The 18540-nt window shown below is 42.2% G+C and overlaps 1 protein-coding gene across 1 annotated transcript in view; it reads right to left on the reverse strand.

Annotated features, from left to right (window-relative positions):
* Nucleotides 1-18540, reverse strand: part of gli2a (GLI family zinc finger 2a) — a 71743-nt gene that overhangs the window by 14708 nt on the left and 38495 nt on the right. The window contains exons 3-5 of the mRNA XM_053626726.1: nt 17373-17475; nt 4700-4902; nt 2857-3042 (exon numbers count right to left, since the gene is read on the reverse strand). Of these exons, the coding sequence (XP_053482701.1) occupies nt 2857-3042; nt 4700-4902; nt 17373-17475 (492 nt within the window). The remainder of the gene's footprint in view (nt 1-2856; nt 3043-4699; nt 4903-17372; nt 17476-18540) is intronic.

Below are 18540 nucleotides of genomic sequence, written 5' to 3' on the forward strand. Positions count from 1 at the left end.
ATATTATGATATAATTTATGATGAAATTTTATTCGTAGCACCCTGGCATATTTTTGAGCTTTTTTCACTGCTGTCATTTCTAGGATTCTAACTACATGTACTGTATATAACTCCAAGAGGAAACTATAATGAAACCATGGCCAAAATTGCCACAAATTGCTTTTGTTGTCTTCTCTGGGTTTTCTGCCAACGTGTCTTGAGTTTTTTTCAGGTCAGTCTTGACCTGTCTTGACAACCAAAAGACTAATTTTTACTGTTTTTCATCTCATTGTGTGTGGTTCTAGACTGCTGTGATCATACATATTTAATCTGTCTGTATGACAAAAAACAACAAAGAAATACTGAACAAATTTTTTAAATATATTTTTACTTAGCTAACATTTTAATTAGCCAACACTGAGATCTACTCCTAATCCACTTGCTGCCTCAGTTCACTAGTTAATCCCATTTTAACCCATGTGTACAGTGGAAAAGTCAGGCTGTGTTAAAAATTTACAGTGCAGATCATATTGGCTCTAATAACAGTCTACAGAATTTTCCATGTGTGCTTTTCTCATTTTTACAACAACGGTAACCATTTACAGTGAAACTCAAACCTAATCCCTCTCCTCCTGTTGGCTAATAGTCAAATGCGAATCATCAGGAAAAACAGGCACAGCACTTTGAGGTCACCAAGGCTTCGCTCTTGTGGTGGGTCTGCTGAATTTATTATCACATAAATTGATTTTTAAATATGCATATGAATTTTATCGGCTCTCCATTCCAAGACAAACTACAAGTTGTGCAATACATATTTATCAGCCCCTCGCTCTGCTGAACGAGCTCCTTTATTTAGCGGTCTGGCCGCCATGCCATTAGCTGGCACTCAAGTTCAATGAGTGCCCTGTGTTTGTGGGCCAGCATGGAGAGCCCTGGACCTGTGAGTGCTGAAAGGGAGACCACATCAATCCAGTTCATGGAGAAGGCCAAAGACATGGCTGTAGGAGGAAAAAGCCCTGCACTGTGTTGGTGTTTGCGGGTGTTTTTGTGCAAACAGTTTCACTCCACAAACCGTGGCCAGACAGCTTGGTGGAGGCCTGGGCTTTTGGCCGCAGATGCAACTGCTCTCATGACCATCTCATTATGGTTGTGTTTGATTAGTGGCCCGAGAAGTAATTTCAACTTGCAATGTGAGAATGCTGGCGTGCCATCTTGATGGAGAAGCATGATGATTCGTGCAGGACAGGCACGGAACCAATGAGGCATAATGGAGAGAGAAAACCCACTTCCTCTGGGTGGCTGTGCAGAGCAGAGCCAGTGAAAACAACTACAAATTTGTTTAACAGTCACCTTAAACCTGACTTTAACAGATTTCCTCATCATTCGCTACTCTGCACAATATTAACCATTCATAAGGCTACATTTCATTGGATCCATTCAGGTAGACCCTTGGTTTGTATCAGTGCCAAAGTCCTGCTCGGTTCCCGGACAGCCCTGCTTCACCTGAGAATGCAATCTACAGCCTGGATTGCTGCTGTGCATTACAAAAAGTAAGGGTGAACACGGCCCTTTTCTGAGGTCAACAGGTCTGGGTATCTTGATAATGATGACACCCTAAGTAATACTGTGTGAAGAAATAGCTGGCATTTTAAAAGCACAGAAGATCTCATGACTACATAACATGACTAATTGGCTCACATTACAAAACACCAGGAGGGTGCTACATACCTGCCATAACACTGCTTCAGATACAAAGTGCAGAGATGAAAGCTCTGCCATAGGCTGTCCTTTCCCTCACATTAAGTCTTTGAGACACTCCATTTAAGGTTATGGTGGATGTGTAAGGATGTTATTTATAATAACAAAGCACACCTGTTGCATGGTCGGAATTAGAGGCCCCAAGAGAAACACCTCATAAATTGCTGAGTGTACTCGTGTTTATAGTCCATTTTGACGGTGAGTCATGTTTTATACACATATAACAAAACATCCTCCTCGTCTTGAAGTGAGAACATTGTGGAGCATCCTGTAACTCAAATCTTAATTCACCTTTCTGGACTTTTTAATCATAAACCAGAGCATGTTTTTACTGGTGATTTGTATTTGAATCAACACTCAGAAAACATATCACTTTGAATGGAAACTGTACAGATGTTACAGAACTCGGTGAGAGTTAATAACCTAGAGCAATGCATTATGGAGGTTAATAACACAGCAAAATTAACAGTATTACAGTGGATTAAATATATTTTAAAATTATATTTTTTATAAATTCAGATTCCAGTTACTTCACTCCCCTATATATGATCTAATAAAGCAATAAGCAATGACAGGGCATGTGTTACAATGATTTTATCATGTGTAAAGGTGTTCTTAGATGTTTGAAGCAAAGCAGAGTGTTTAAAATACCCTTTATGTAGCACATGCCCTTGTGTGGCTTATTTCTTTTAAAAAATCTTTTTTAAAAGTCAATAAGTGGTTTAATTTATTGTTAATAATATTCACAATAAACAATTCTTCTTCCACACAATGTAGTCTGTTAACAGCAAGCTTTCGTTGCTAAGCCACATAATGGTCAAACATTAGGGCATCCCATGGACCGAACATTGTGTAAAGGTTTAAGTGCAATGGTTTTATTTGTTTAAAACCTGGTGCATTAATATAAAATTCCATTATTGTGATGTGTCACAATATATATGTGCATATAGTGAGGATTTTAAAATGGCTTCAAATGTGGCTCAACCAGATCTCTTGGTCAGATTTTAGAACTGAATCTATCAGTTTAATAATGTGCAATTTAATAACAATTTACAATCTGGTTCTTTTACTATGGTATCATTTCTATATATTACATGTGAATCGTAAAAGGATACTTACTGTCCACAGGGCTGATGTAGTCTGGTAAATGCACAGCGGCGGCAGCAGCAGCTGCCCCAGTCTGCATGAGCAGCTCTCCATAGGGGCTGCGGTGATTAGCCATTAGATGATAGTAGTCGGCTGGGTTAGTCCCAGGAGGAGGAGGTAGGCCAAAAAGGCCTCGTTCTTTCAACTGCTCATGTGTCACTGCAAAGAGAAAAGCAAGACCGAACACTGGAAGGTCAGTGCACTGCCTGACCTAACACATTTTAGCTGTAAAAATACACATATATTCATCTTCACACACACACTTTATAATGTGTGTATATATATATATATATATATATATATATATATATATATATATATATATATATATATATATATATATATATGTATGTATATATATGTATGTATGTATACACACACACACCCTTGTAATCGCAACCCAAACACACACAAAGACCCATCAAGCAACTCTGTCATGTTGATGGTAACACTTGCACCTAGTAAATTGCAGTCTAAATGTGTTAGAGGGGAAATCCTCATAAAAGATGAATGTTTTTCTTTCTGACTCTAATAATCATTAGTGCCACCCCCACCATTTCCTCTTTTTCCCGAATGAACAGTCAATTCATGTCCATGCTGGTCACTGAAGAGGAGGGAGTTCCGGCTCATTCCTTTACCCTTGCGTTCTGGGTCGTTACAGCCACATCTGATCTATCAGAGACAATTAGGCCACAGCATGCTAAAAGAGAACAGACGTGTGTTTGTGCTGGATTCATGGCAGAACAAGGGCGATTATTTTCTCCACAGTTGTCAAATTGTGGAGCACTGTCTCTAGAGGGGACTAGAGTCAAAGAGCTGAGGATTGTGGCCGAGTCCGGCCTTCTCAAGCCCTCAGGGGAGTCTGATCAGCGGTCATATCAATGCACTGGACTTCCCCACTGCTAATGAACAATTTGATCCACACATCTAAAACTGTTACTCATGAAAGTTGATATTTGATGGATCGTGGCTGTATAAAGCGGCTGCCATGATGAATATGTTTTTTTGGCCAATGCATGGTAATATATTTAATATGTCTTGGAATAAATGAATAGAAAGTAAACCGAGATTATGATCACTTTTCAAATTCAACACATGCCAGTAATGAACTTTTAAAAAACTTTTTTATTGAGAAACAAGGGGAGTGGGGCTTATGTTCTTTAGATTGTGCTCACTCAAGTTTAATTCCCTCCATTTGCATTGCTCACTTGCCATTTAATCAGTTACACAATCTTTTCTACATTGCTTATTTAACTGTAAAAGCAGAAAGGCATTACTGCCTATAGACTGCAGAAGGTGATTTATAGTTGATTCAGCCTCCTAGTCCCAAACTCGTAACAGGGTTGTGAGAACAAAGCTGACAGGATGGGAGGTTAAATTTGGGGGGAAATTCTCTTTTGGCTCTGTTTTCTTTACAGATTTCCATGGATCTTACTCTTTCCCACATTCCATTTAAGAGCAGGTCTCGAGAATGTTTTAGGTTTCAAAGAGTATTTGACAGGATTAATTATAACAACAGGAGAGATAAGCCTTTGTGTAAACTTACACATGGCAAAGTGGTGTGATGGTCTTTGCCATGTCTTTGCATTTGTGGAGAAAGGGAACCATTAGCTCTTTCTTCTTAAGTACACCCAGTTTCTTTTATGCACTTAATGCATGGCTTTATACTATAAACTCAGACACCATTAGTGCATCATCACATGATCATGACAGAAAGAGGCAAAATGTGCTAGCCATTCATAAACCTGAATGCTTTCCATTTTAATATGAATAAGCTCTTTATGATTACGCAGTGTGCCTTTCAATGCATACTCACCATCTGCCGGGCTGAGGCCTCGCGCCGCTGAGATGACGGACAGCGTGGGGCTGTTGTGAACTGAGCGTAGGTACTGCTCCATGTGAGGGTTGACGTAGGGATGTGGTGGGCTGAATGGGGACTCACCAGTGGCTGCAGCATGAGGGGACAACCGGATCAGAGAGATATCAGAGATCACTGGACTTCCTGCTAATCCAGCATGTCTAGAAATTTGGACACAGTGAGAGAAGGCAGTTATAAGTTTTGGACCTCAAGCAAATCCATGCATTGACAGTGAGGCCTCAACGTCACAGCTAGACACTTTGGCTCCCTCACAGCCGACTACCAGTATGCTGTATATCTTAAGTTCAATGACAAATGATTTTAATTCAGCCAAGTCCATATGTGATGAAATCTGAGCACTTTTTTAAGACAAATCAGGGCTGTGAAATTGGCCATGTTTTTTTTTTCTCTTTACTATACCCACTCTAACTATTATACTGAAACACTGGTATGTGCTTTCTTTAGGCTGTGGGCAGCGAGCAAGTTGAGACTTAGATTATCCTAATACATCAGTGTTAATGATGATGTCTAGAAAGGATGGATCTCATCTAGTTATTGTCTATTTGACATGCCCTAATTACTACTCTTTGACTGAGCCAATTTGTAGAACACAATTCCAGAGTGGAAGTTTAGTGATAGCCTACAGATTGATGTGGAGATAAAAATGTGTCATCTCTTGACAGGTAGCTGAGTCCTCTGCCCACCCATACTGCATAAGCCGTTTAAAAACCTTAATATACGAATCTCACCATGCCTCTCCTAATCTAATTGTAATAGTGTATTTCTAGGTGGAAGGGCACACAAAGACAAATCAAACACTCTGCCTGAAGGCTTGGTGGACCAGCATGCTCCCGTAATTCAGGTCTGACATCACTCTACTCAGATATCCTTACTCAAAGGGGCAAACTCCTTTACTGGCTTTTAACATTGTGCTATAACTTAGTTCCAAACCTTATTCAGTTATCACTATCACTGACAGGTCAATGTTTAGAATTACAATAACAAAGGATTTTGCATCACAACAACAACGCCAATAAAATGGTGTTTAATATGCTCTCAGCACTAGTCTTCAGCAGTTCTCGATTGGGTCTTTAACAGATTAGACATGCTCACAGACAAAGCAGACCAGTCTGTGTGTTAACATTGGTTTCCCATCACCATTCACAGAGAATAAAAATGACCATGTTAACAAATCAGAGGCGGAGCTCTTTAAATGTTTGTTCAGTATTCAGACTAGCAGCTGGGGGACTTTTATTCCAACGAGGATGCGTCAGCTTTTGGCCCCCCAACAGAAGGAGGCCTTCATTAAGTGCTCTGAAGAAAATGAGAGCGAATAACTAGACATAAAGTGTGTGTATTTTACTGATTTATGCTGATTCAAATATTTCCACACAAGACATGCTACAATGACCAAATCCACTCGATCTCCTCACACGTTTTTACAGTTTATACTACAGTTCAGAACAGTGGTCTACTGTATTTAAGGCATTATAATCAGTTTGAATATATTTGGCTGTGTCCAGTTCAATAACTTTTCTCCAGTACAGGTTTATTTTCAAATGACTTAAGCTCCAATACAGAAGTTTGAGCCATACCTACAGTCTGACTATCTAAAAGGTGCATCTAAGATTCATTATTCTTGTACAGCCTAGCTTCATTTCAGTCCCTCATTTATACCTCCTCTGTATAGAGGCCAACCTGCATGCAGCCTGGACTGAATACAGTTTCCAGTAAACGGCTGCAGACTAGCAAGCCAACATTCTGCCATCAGTCCCCTTGCAACGATAGCCATAAAGGCGGGTCTGTTCTGGCAGAGCTGAGAGAAAACAGACACCCATACACAAAACACCCAGGCCTCCCCTCCATTCAGCAGGAGGGGGAGAGCTTTCAACATTAATGTTCAGCTAAAATTGTGATTTTATAAACTGGTAAGACTAAGGGTTTTCACCCTTTTGACAATGAAACACTCAAACTGTGCAATACACATGATATTTTTTACACTATATACTTGTATTAGTACATGGATTTCTATAAGCCAGTAATGGCTCAATTCAAACACTAAACATTTTTCACTGACCTGTGCCAAACTATTTACCCTAAATGTATTGTCTTGGCGGATTGTGTTTTTGGTGCATCTGCCATTTAAAAAAGTTCAATCTGCATTAGCCTTTTCTGGCTCTGTCCCTATGGCTACACTGATCAGTGTACCACTGCTGACTGGAAAAAAAACCTGTCTTCATTATTGCCTCTCTGAAGTACATGAAATGAATTTCCATGGCCCTGCTGAAATCTTCGTGTTTTACGTGAGGTCTCTAATTGCTTCTGGCTTTCCAAGTTAAACAGCTGTTTAGCAGTTTCAGTCAATTGATTAGTGACATTAGCTAGGCTTTAGAACTATATTTTCATAAAAATATAAATATAAAAAAGAAAAATATTTTCAAATACACATCAGCAGGTGCTTACATCCAATTGGTGATGGATGATTAATATTCCTCAAAGAATGCTTTGGGTACTTTTTACATGACCTTTTCCTGTACTGATTACATAGTTAACCCACAGTTACCTGATTTTAATGGTTATTGGTTTTTAAAGGTTATTTAAATATTCAAACATATTTCATTGTCAATAAAAAAGGCCATGTAACATGATAGTTCCTGATGTGAAACAAGCCACTTTACATTATCTCTTACAAACTTATTTTGACCCCTTGACTATGTATTAATGATCTCTGCTTGGAGGTACTTCCCATATATCAAATCAATTGCCAACCAGTCAAAAATGACAACACAGCAGGTTAATGCAGAAATAAATCAGCAAAACTACCAAGTGCCAGTTTGAGTCCTGGATAATAAGCCATAATTTACAGCTTTACCCATTGGGTACTATAAAAGGGAGGCTCTTGTGATAGGTGCATTTACTGAAATCTTGTTGTTCCACCTTCTTTCAAACAAGAACTTACTTGACTGCCTTAAAGAGACCTTAGTCATAGACATGCCATGGAGAGTTCTGAGGGTTGACAGAAAGATCCTAGAAAGATTTCATCATAACACCATGGGTGGCTCCTGTCCATGTAACCCAGCTGAATGTGAGTTCTGTTTTACAATCGCATAACCTGTAGTTCAGGGAGGAGGGAAGGAACATTCTTCTGCAATGACACCATTGCTTTGAGCTTTACCGCATTATGGTACACAATTGTTCTGACTGAATTATACTGTATTTATTGGCTTAAGGCCTTAGCAGTTTCCCATTACTAAGTACTTATATGAACAAAGCCATAAATGTTAAAGCTTATAGACTAAATATAATGTAAACTTAAAAACAGTCATTCGAGTAAATTTGAAATATATTCTGACTTTAGTTTGGCAGACATGGTTTTACCAGTTGGCAGCCTGGTAAACTTTTCTGTAATCAAAGCCTCTTTGTATCTTGCTATCTTGTCAGATTAAGCTGCTTTCTGGTGTTACCCTTGCTGGCTGAGGAGATGTATTATAGCCTGATACAGTCTGCTATGGTGTTTCTCATCAGGTGGTCAGAGTTTATAATCTCTTTTATTTAGTAATTATCATTCCTCACACACCACATTCAGTGAAGTTCTACTACAGCTTTCTATATGATTTACCACACGTCATGCTTAACAGACTGCTCATTTTGCTGTATTTGAAGTAAAACAGGGTGACCTAAAAATAAACAGAATTTCTTCCAGAGGTAATGCATTATTTGCTCTTTTAATTGTAATGTTGTATAGAGTAACACTTCTGTGGTTTATTTGGATGTAGACCCAGCTCAGTAAGGAAATTATGGTCTCCGTTTGGTTTATTTACATGAGAGTATGACAGATGGCTACTTCTCCATATGCACATCATCCATCATATTTCATTAACACTGACCAAGAATGAAATCATATGTGTGTCATTAATAGCATTAATAATTCTCAATAGTTGTTGAGTAGAAAAGTGGAAAAACAACATTACCCTAAATCAGGAGAGTGTGCTGGGGTTGTTCTGTTTATGCCTACTGTGGTCAGTAACTTCACCACAGAAAAACTTGAGCCTGTTCCATACTACAATGTCAAACTGCTTTTTGAAGTAAAAAGGCAGTCAGTGAGAGGGAGGGAAGGAGAATGGTGTTCCCTTTCAAAGGGAACTTCGACATTGCGTTTAGCATAACACTATGGGAGTGCTTCTCGCGAGCCACCGGCATCTGAAGCTTGTGTGAAATCATGCATATTTATAGGCCTGCCATGATCAGGTGACGTGGCAATTAAGCGCGTCGTGTCATATAAATATGGCACCTGTGAACTGCGCCATCAGCCTTTATTATCTTCAGCGAAAGACTGCATGTCAGTTGTTTGTGTAAAGACACAAAAAGATGCTTCATTTCCTCGCTATCTTTTCTCAAAATCTCAGAACTTTTCTATCCCTTTAAAAAAAAGAGAAGAAAAAAAAGGAATGAGCGAGAGAGAAAAATATGAGTGAGAGAATTCAGGAAGTGTGTTACGGCTTGCTCCCATTTCATCACGGGGAATAGTGCACACTTTCTGGGTGAAATGTCTAGGCTGTAGCATGCGATGACAGCCCGAGAGGCTGCGCATGGTAATGCCTACATTAAGCAGCTTGGCTCGCGACTCGCGCTCTTCTCGGAAGCCGAAGCGAGTTGGGTTTCAGAGCCTCGCGGATCTGGGCCGGCCGCTGCCGAGGTAGCTAACTGTCTCAGGTTCGGGGGATCTCTTATGGATCCGGAAGAGGAGCCGGAGACGAGCGCTGCTCTATCTCTTGCTCTGTCTTCTGGGTTCGGCTCTCCGCTGGATTTTGGAGCTCCCGTCGCGACTCCGAAAGGGGAAAAAAACCCCCCACAAAAATAATAGTAATAATTCCTCTCTGACTCCGAGCAGCCAGAAGGATGTGTTAAAAACTGAGAGCAGCATATAAAGAGCTGCTTGAAGTGATTACTAAGACTGGATAAGCCTTTTTTTCCCCAGTGAAAGTAAATCCCTCACACTGCAGAAACTCCCCTTTCTTCCAGAAGTGCATGACAAAATATCAGGCTTCTGGGGAAAACCATGCATAAGCCGTATTTATAACCCCATGATGTTGGATTATTCGGCCACTGTGGGGAATGAACGGCATGGCTATTTAGCTATGCTGAAGGTGGAGGAGGCGCTTTCGATCTACCTCTCTCCATCGACGGCAGGTAATTAGAGGGGCCGTCTTTGCCATCCAAGCCACTGTGTAATGCCACCGTGGCATTGGTGGTCAAGGCCTATGCGGTAGTAGTCTTGCTTGTGGGTCACTGAAGACAATGACAGTATTACGGGCCTACCAAGCAGACCTGCTGAGTGAACTCGAGATATGGCAGCATTCAGCCAGTTCCTCCCCTGTTGTCTCGAGTTCACCAGCCAGCACTATTGCGAGGGAGACCCAGAAGGTGAGTATGGCAACCCGCAATCCCCCGCAGACAGCCAGGGGAACTGGGCAGCCACAGTCGTGGCCTACTACTAGGCCTGATCTGAGAATGGTCATAAAGGCCAAGCAGGCAAAGAAGAGCGGTCCTGAGGGGCCGTGGAGGGACGTATCAGGGGACATGAGGTTGTTAGGGCAGTTAGCCCCGAGTGCTACTGTAGGGCCTCCCCTAGCCAAGGCGGCCCCAAGTTTTCAGGGTTCTCTGGTCAGCAAGCTGTCACGTGGCAAAGAAAATCTGATGCTTTCCCTCCAATAGAATGTGGAATAGTTAACGTCACTAAAAGACCATCTGGCAGCGTGGAAACTACTGCCAAATGTGTCTCTATGGGTTCTGTCTACCATAGAAAAGGGTTACTGGGTCCAGTTTATAGCTCAACCCCCCCGGTTAAGAGGTGTGCTCACCACAGTAGTCAGCACAGAAGTAAGATCCCGCTTGGACAAAGGGGCCATAGAACATTTACCCCGTTCCCTGAGGGAGGGAGGTTTTTACAGCTGTTATTTCCTGGTCTGCAAAAAATAGGAGCATGCAGCCAATTTTAGATCTGCGTCATCTGAACTGTACTCTTTGGACATACAGGTTCAAGATGCTGACACCCAAACTTATCGTTCCACAGATTCAATTTGAGGACTGGTTTGTGACGATAGATCTAAAAGGTGCATAGTTCCACATAGCAATATTGCTAGCGTTATCCCCTCGCACCTTCACAAAGTGCATGGATGTCACTCTGGCTCCATTGTGACTCCAGGGCATCCGTGTACTAAACTACCTGGACGACTGGTTAATTCTAGCACGATCCAGGGAACTGGCAGTTCAACATCGAGATGTTGTTCTCGCCCACATGAAGAGCCTGGGGCTCAGGTTGAACCTCAGAAAAGTATGCTTTCCCCAGTGCAGTGGACAACTTTTCTAGGGGTTATAAGGATTCTACTACGATGAGGGCATTTCTATCCCCAACATGCTTAGGGTCAATCCTATCAACACTGAGCAAGATAAAGCTGGATCTTGGGAGACTATTGGCGCTTATGGGCCTATTGCACAGGAGACCATTCAGTGGTGGCTGAGAAGTTGGGGGTTTCATCCAAGGACGAAGCCTCTGAGAATAATCAGTGTCACGTGGCGATGCCTACGTGCTCTGAGAATTTGAGTGTCCCCGGTTTCTAGCCTTGGGTCACACTCTAGGGGTGTCTCCTTAGTGCAAGACAGCAATGACCAACACCTCCCTCACAGGCTGGAGTGCGGTCTTAGACAGCTGTCCAGCTCACGGTCTCTGGTGCGGCCTTCATCTGGAGTGGCATATAAATTGCCTAGAAATGTGGGCCATATTTCTAGCACTGAAATTCCTTCTTCCTCAATTGAGAGGTCACCGTGTGTTTACAGACAACTCACCGGTGGTCTCATATATTGACCACCAGGGAGGATTATGTCCGTGCCCCCTGTTCAGGCAGGCGCAACTAATTCTTCTCTGGGCAGAAGGAAAGTTTGTGAGTGCAATATACATTCTGGGAATATGGGGGCAGACATCCTCTTGAGGCAGGGGCTGAGGCCCAGTAATTGGTGGCTCCATCCACAAGTGGTGGAGTCCATATGGCGAAGTTTGGCCAAGCGGGACTGCATGTGTTCGCCTCCGAGGAGACAACACACGGCCTGCTGTGGTTCGCCCTCACTCCTCCCGCACATTTAGGGCTGGACACCATGGTGCACATGTGGCTGTCGTCACATCTGTACGCTTTTCCCCCCATCGCTCTGCTCCCACAAGTTCTAGCGAGAGTTTGCCAAGACAGTCTATGTCTGCTGCTAGTAGCACCTTATTGGCCAGCTTGAATATGATTCTCAGCGATAATATCCCTGCTAGATAGCACTCCTTGGGAGACTCCCATCCACAGGGATCCACTGTAGACCCAGTGAACTGCGCAATAGCTACAGTCCTGGAGTACTTACAAGAAAATTTCTCAGCGGGGTGGGCTCCTTCTACAATCAGGGTTTACGTGGTCGCCATTTCGGCCAGCCACTCCCCTGCTGATGGAGCCTCCGTGGGGCAACATCCTCTAACTTCGAGGTTTATTCGTGGTGTCAGGTGGCTGAGACCCATCTGCAGGCCACGCATACTTTCCTGGGACCTTTCTGTGGTCCTGGAAGGTCTGTCAGGTGCCCCATTTGGGCCCTTAGAATGGATCTACTGTCTCACCTGGAGGGCTGATTTATCACCCTTGGCCAAAACTATGGAAACTGTGGGTCTGGCCCCTGAGGGGCACCAGCTCATAGATTCTGGTCTCACAACTGAGGTTGTAGAGACCATGTTGAATGCTAGAGCACCATCCACAAGGAAATTGTATGCACTCAAGTGGCAGCTTTTTGTCTTGTGGTGTGAGGAACGTCAGCTAGACCTAGTGAACTGCGCAATAGCTACAGTCTTGGAGTTCTTACAAGAACGTCTCTCAGCGGGGTGGGCCCCTTCTACAATCAGGGTTTACGTGGCTGCCATTTTGGCCAGCCATGCCCCTGTTGATGGAGCCTCTGTGGGGCAACATCCTCTAACTTCGAGGTTCATGTGTGGTGTCAGGCGGCTGAGGCCGATCTGCAGGCTGCACATACCTTCCTGGGACCTTTCTGTGGTCCTGGAAGGTCTGTCAGGGGCCCCATTTGAGCCCTTAGAGTCAGCCTCTGAGAAGCTTCTGACTCTAAAGGTTACTTTTCTGCTGGCCCTGACATCTCTCAAGCGAGTAGGAGATCTACAAGCTCTCTCTGTTGCCCCTTCCTGCCTTGACTTTGCCCCTGGATTAGCCAAGGCCTTCCTGTATCCTATGTCGGATTATATTCCTAAAGTGCCTATCCTGTGGTGTTGCAGGCTTTCTGCCCTCCTCCATTCACCACACCGCAAGAAGAGAGAATGCACCTGCTGTGTCCAGTAAGGGCTCTCTGTACCTACGTCCACCACTCCGGCCAGTGGCGTAAGTTGGAGCAGCTGCTGGTCTGCTTTGGTGGCGACAGTAGAGGTGATGCTGTGTCAAAGCAGCGCATCTCTAATTGGATAGTGGAAGCAATCTCTATTGCTTATGAGGTGCGCGGTCTCGCTATGCCTCTGGGCATAAGGGCTCATTCCACTAGGGCGGTTGCCTCCGTGAAGCCTTTGTCCAAAGAGGTATCCTTACAGGATGTGCGTGCTGCTGCAGGGTGGTCTACGCCACACAAATTCATTCGTTATTACAGCCTGGATATTCATTCCACCCTGGGCTCGAGTGTCTTGCAGTGACCCTCGGGCTTGGGTCTTTTTGAACAGGCCGTACCCTCGGTATGACGGTGTGGGTATTCTCGTTCCCATAGCGTTATGCTAAATGCAACGTCTCGTTCCCTTCTCAGGGAACAGGGTTACATGCGTAACCCAGACGTTTTATCATTCACTTGTTGAGGAAAGCCTATACATAGTTATATGGAAACTGACACATAATCTTCTCTATTGGTGCTCCCTCCCTTTAGAGAAGATATACATTTTAAAATGACATAGCTTTATTCGTAATAGAAATATGTCTAAAAGAGAATCAGGTTTCAGGAAAGCCTGTATTTTTCAAAACTTTATATAGTGTAAAAGCTCAAAATTTCATCATGTGATGTTTTCCCAGGCCACCACACATAAAGTCATGGGAAAAAGAAATAACATCCTCCTTCAATTCTATGTTTTTAATTATTAGGGCCTAAATAATAACTGTGTGCTCCTCACCAACTATAAACAAACAAATAACCTCAAGTGACAACAAAAAAAAATCAACATGTAGTCAATTTTTCCAAAAAGTAAACCAACAATGACTGCGTTTACATGGACAACAATAATCCACTCTTAATCTAATTAAGACCATAATTTGATTAAGAAACTACCATGTAAACAGCAACCTTAATCTAATTAAGGTCATAATCTAATTAAGCTCTAATCGAATTAAGACAGGTGGATTACTCCTGTTCTAATCGTATTATGGACATGCATTACAGACATGTAAACACCTTAATCACATTATGAACGTCGTGTGAGCGTTTTCACCGCATTTTGCGACAGGACACGATCACACACGGCAGTTTTACGTTTTACAGCGAACAAGAGAGTTCAGCTGTGTCCCAAACTGCATACTTGCCTACTATAGGCCTGTAGTGGGGAAAAATACATGTATCTCGGCTACTATACAGTAGGTAAGTATGCAATTTGAGACGCAGCCCATGGCTTCAAGCAGTCGTCTATTTGCACGTATAGCATGACTAATAATTAACTGCACTTAAAGCGGTTGTAAAAAATGAAATAAAAACACCCAAAACTGTATACAGTACCATAACGGAGACAAACTGTATGTTGATACGTGAAATTCTGGAGGGACATCGGACGGCGTGGCGCAGTGACGTAATGACGCGGCCTCTTAATCTAATTATGTTCTATAACATGTAAAATGGGTACATGACAGGAGTATTCTAAAAGCGACTCATGTAAACACCTTACTCACATTATTACCTTACTTAGATTAAGGTCAATAATTAGATTATTGCTGTCCATGTAAACGTAGTCAATGAGAAACCAGGTGCCATTTAGCCATTCAGATGTCGATTTGCTGGTGTACTTGCGATCATTTTATCCTCAGTTTAAGCTGCTGGACAGATGGCCTCACTTTTGGCTCTGATAAATAATAACGTAGAATTGAAGGAGGGTGTACGTTCTTTTCCCCCATGACTGTATGTATTATAGCACTCTCTAATTGTGCAGAAGCCAAACTTCTAGAAATCAATCACAGACTGAATCAGAATAGTGAAAAAAGGTACTACATATGAGGCCCTCTAACAAAGACATTGCTAAGTTGTCAGGATTTAGTCACAGTGTGAGGATATAGCTTATTCTTCATACAGAGCTAAATCCTTCTGTAGAATCTCTGGGTGCCATCTGTGTATGCATAGACAGCAATCATGTTCAGCACTCAGGGCCCAGGCCCCTGACACTTGAGTTTGTATGGATAACAAAGCACCAGCTCTGTTGACTAACGACACTACTCTTAATTTGCTTTTCAACATGTGTTGTAATTAGGTGAGTTTGGCACAGGCAGAAAAAAAAGCTACTTCAAGGTCTTGATGAATTAGGGGACCACTGTCAAGACCAAGTCACATTAATCAATTCATCCAGAGTTCAAAGAGAAAGAGGGTCTTCTCCTCACTTAAGTCTTCCACATTCTCTCATAAATAGCTCTGCTGTTCCGTAGGTGAACACTACACATCACCATCACATCTGTGATGTACAGTTGCATTCAAAATCATTCAACCCCTGCTGCAAATCAGGTTTAAAAATCAAAATTTACAGACTTTCATCTGTTTGCTTTGAACAAGTCAAACAAAAGCAATTGAAATAGCTCAACACAATGAAAGTGCTTTCCCCAAATTCAACTGAAAATGCAACTTATAATGACTTCTCCAGTCTCAAAATTATTCAAGCCCTTCATGGCAAGCATCTTTAGTACTTAGTAGAGCACCCGTTTGCTGTTATGACCTGCTGCAAACGAGATGCATAGCCAGACATCAGCTTCCTGAGGAATCTTAGCCCATTCCTCATGAGCGATGGCCTCCAGTTCAGTAATATTCTTGGGTTTGCGTGCTGCAACTGCCTTCTTCAAATCCCACCAGAGATTTACTATGGGTTTCAAGTCAGGTGACTGTGATGGCCCTGTGGAATCTTCCAGGACTTCTTCTGTAACCAAGCCTTGGTGGAATTTGAGGTATGCTTGGGTTCATTGACCTGTTGGTAGGTCCAATGATGCCAAAGCTTCAGCTTCCTCGTAGACGGCATGATGTTTTTTCCTAGGATTTCCTTATACTTCAATGAATCCATTTTGCCTTCCACACGCTGCAGGTTTCCATTGCCAGAGGATGCAAAGCAGCCCCAGAGCATCACCAAGCCACAACCATGCTAGACTGTGGACAGTATGTTCTTTCTTCATTCTTCTTCCTCCAGACATACAGCTGATCCATCATGCCGAAAAGTTCCAGTTTTGTTTCATTGCTCCACAGAACAGAATCCCAAAACTTCTGTGGCTTATTTATATGATTTTGAGCCAACATTTCTTGTGCTTTTGGATCAGTAGTGGTGTACATCTTGGAGTTCTGGCATGCCTTACTGTGCTCACTGAAACCTCAGTGCCTGTTGCCACCAAGTCTTGCTGCAGGTCTTCTGCAGTCACTCGAGGGTTTTTCACAACCTGCCTTCTCAGAAATCTGATTGCAGCCGTTGATAGCTTCCTTTTTCTGTCCAGTTCAGGTATTTCAATAACTTTCTGCCCCTAGCCAGTTCAGCTATTTCATGTGTTCCAGCTGTTTCGCATATTTGTGCTGTTATGAGGGATTCTATTCAGGGAGTTGAATAATTTTGAAACTGTAGAAATCATTATAAGTTGCATTATCAGTTGAATTTGGGGAAACCACTTGAAACATTCGTTGTGTTGAACTATTTCAATTGCTTTTGTTTGATTTATTCATTGCAAACAGCCGAAAGTCTGTATATTTTGACAATATACCTGATTTGCAAGGGGGGATGAATAATTTTGATTACAACTGTAGCACGATTTTTATATGTGCTTCCCTGACCATTGTTTCAGGTTATGTAATGAGCGGGTGTGCAGCAGACCCTATCACTTTAAATCCCTCAAATGGAAAGATTGTCAGTTGGCAGAGCTTGCCTGGATTCAGTGCATGGCATGCCAGAATCACAGAACTGTCCAAGACAGTAAAATATTATGGCTGGAGAGATAGTGGATGAGTGGAAATGGGATTTTCTCTATCACTTTTCACTCTATATTTCATTCTCCTTTGCATATGGAAGTTCTCTTTCAGGTATAACAGTACTAGGGGAAGCAGAAAGATCTCCCATCCTGAAGGTTAACTGCTGTTCATTCTGGACTGTATTTCTTCAATACTTTGCTTTTTTAATGGTTTTATATTTTAGGATTCATTTTATGTTGATAGAACTATACAGTGTTCTCATATGATTAAGCGTGAGATATTTCTCAATGCATATGCTATTCACTTTTGTTAATATTAATTTTTGCTCATTTACATGAAGGGTGCCATGAAGTGCCATGAATTTTTGCTCATTTACATGAAGGGTGCCACTCATTCTGGAGTTGCCTGTAAATGTACAAATACTTAATGGACTTACCCATGCAAGGCATGAAGAGGGTGTGGCTCATAATGGTATCTACCCTCATGATGGCGCATGTCGATTGGGATTGGTGTATGGAAGGTCGGGAATAGAGGAGGAGCTGTGAAGTCAAGGACAGGCAGAGAGAGATTTTCAGAGAGAGAAGGGTCGAGAAAAAAGAGAATTCAAATAAGTGTTAAGCTTCCAGATAAAAATGTTCAAAAACTGGAAAACAAGGCTACAATATTTCTCACGTGAATTTCCAAAGGTGTCAAGGTAGTTTATGAAATATATTCACAGCAGCACATGGAATAAACAAAAAAATCATCACAGTAATTCTCAGATATCCTTTTATTCAATATAAAACGGTCTGAACTGGGCTTCAGACAAAGACCTGTAGTGAGGTTCTCTTTGAGCCGAGGGACGTGGACACGGAATCAAGAAGAGGTGTTATAGCAATGGGAGGAAAAAGCTCTCCACATTTCCTGATCTATTTCCAGGCCACAATGAAGTATGCTGTTGGACAGAGAGTCCAACTGCCTGACACATTACCACATATGATACCTTAAAAAATTTGTTGTGATCCAGAAAACTACGGGAAAAGTAGGAAGGTCTCTATACTCCAGACACATGCAATGGCTAGTATAGGAAACTAACTAATTAGATATTCATATTCACAATAAACACCAATATAAGAAGCAGATAATGTGCTCTATGGTGCTTACTCAGGGTTCAGTAATTAATGCATGCTTGTTCCTTTTTAACAAGCTCTACTTAATGCAACGAAACTTTTTAATAGCGAGGTGAGAGTGTTTTTTTTCCTGCCTTATTAGTGCAAACTGCATATGTATAATTAAGATGTAGTGTGCGCCAGGGCTGCCATCATCGTTTCCATTATTTCAAGCATTCACATTCAGTAAGCATTTTATCCTGATCATGGTTGAGTATCTGGAACCTATCCTGGGAACACTGCGCATGAGGCGAGAATATACACCGGATGGGACACCAGTCCAGGGCACCATGCACACACGTTTACACCTAGAGACAATTTATAGTCATGAATCCTGTATGTTTTTGTGGGGCGAGAGGGAACCAGGCAACTAGGAGGAAACTCAAGCAGAGTGAGGAGAACATGAGAAACTCCACACAGGCAGTAAAACAGTCTCGGGATAAAACCAGAAACCCT

Source organism: Ictalurus furcatus, chromosome 6 (genome assembly GCF_023375685.1).
Source record: "Ictalurus furcatus strain D&B chromosome 6, Billie_1.0, whole genome shotgun sequence".
NCBI lineage: Eukaryota > Metazoa > Chordata > Actinopteri > Siluriformes > Ictaluridae > Ictalurus > Ictalurus furcatus.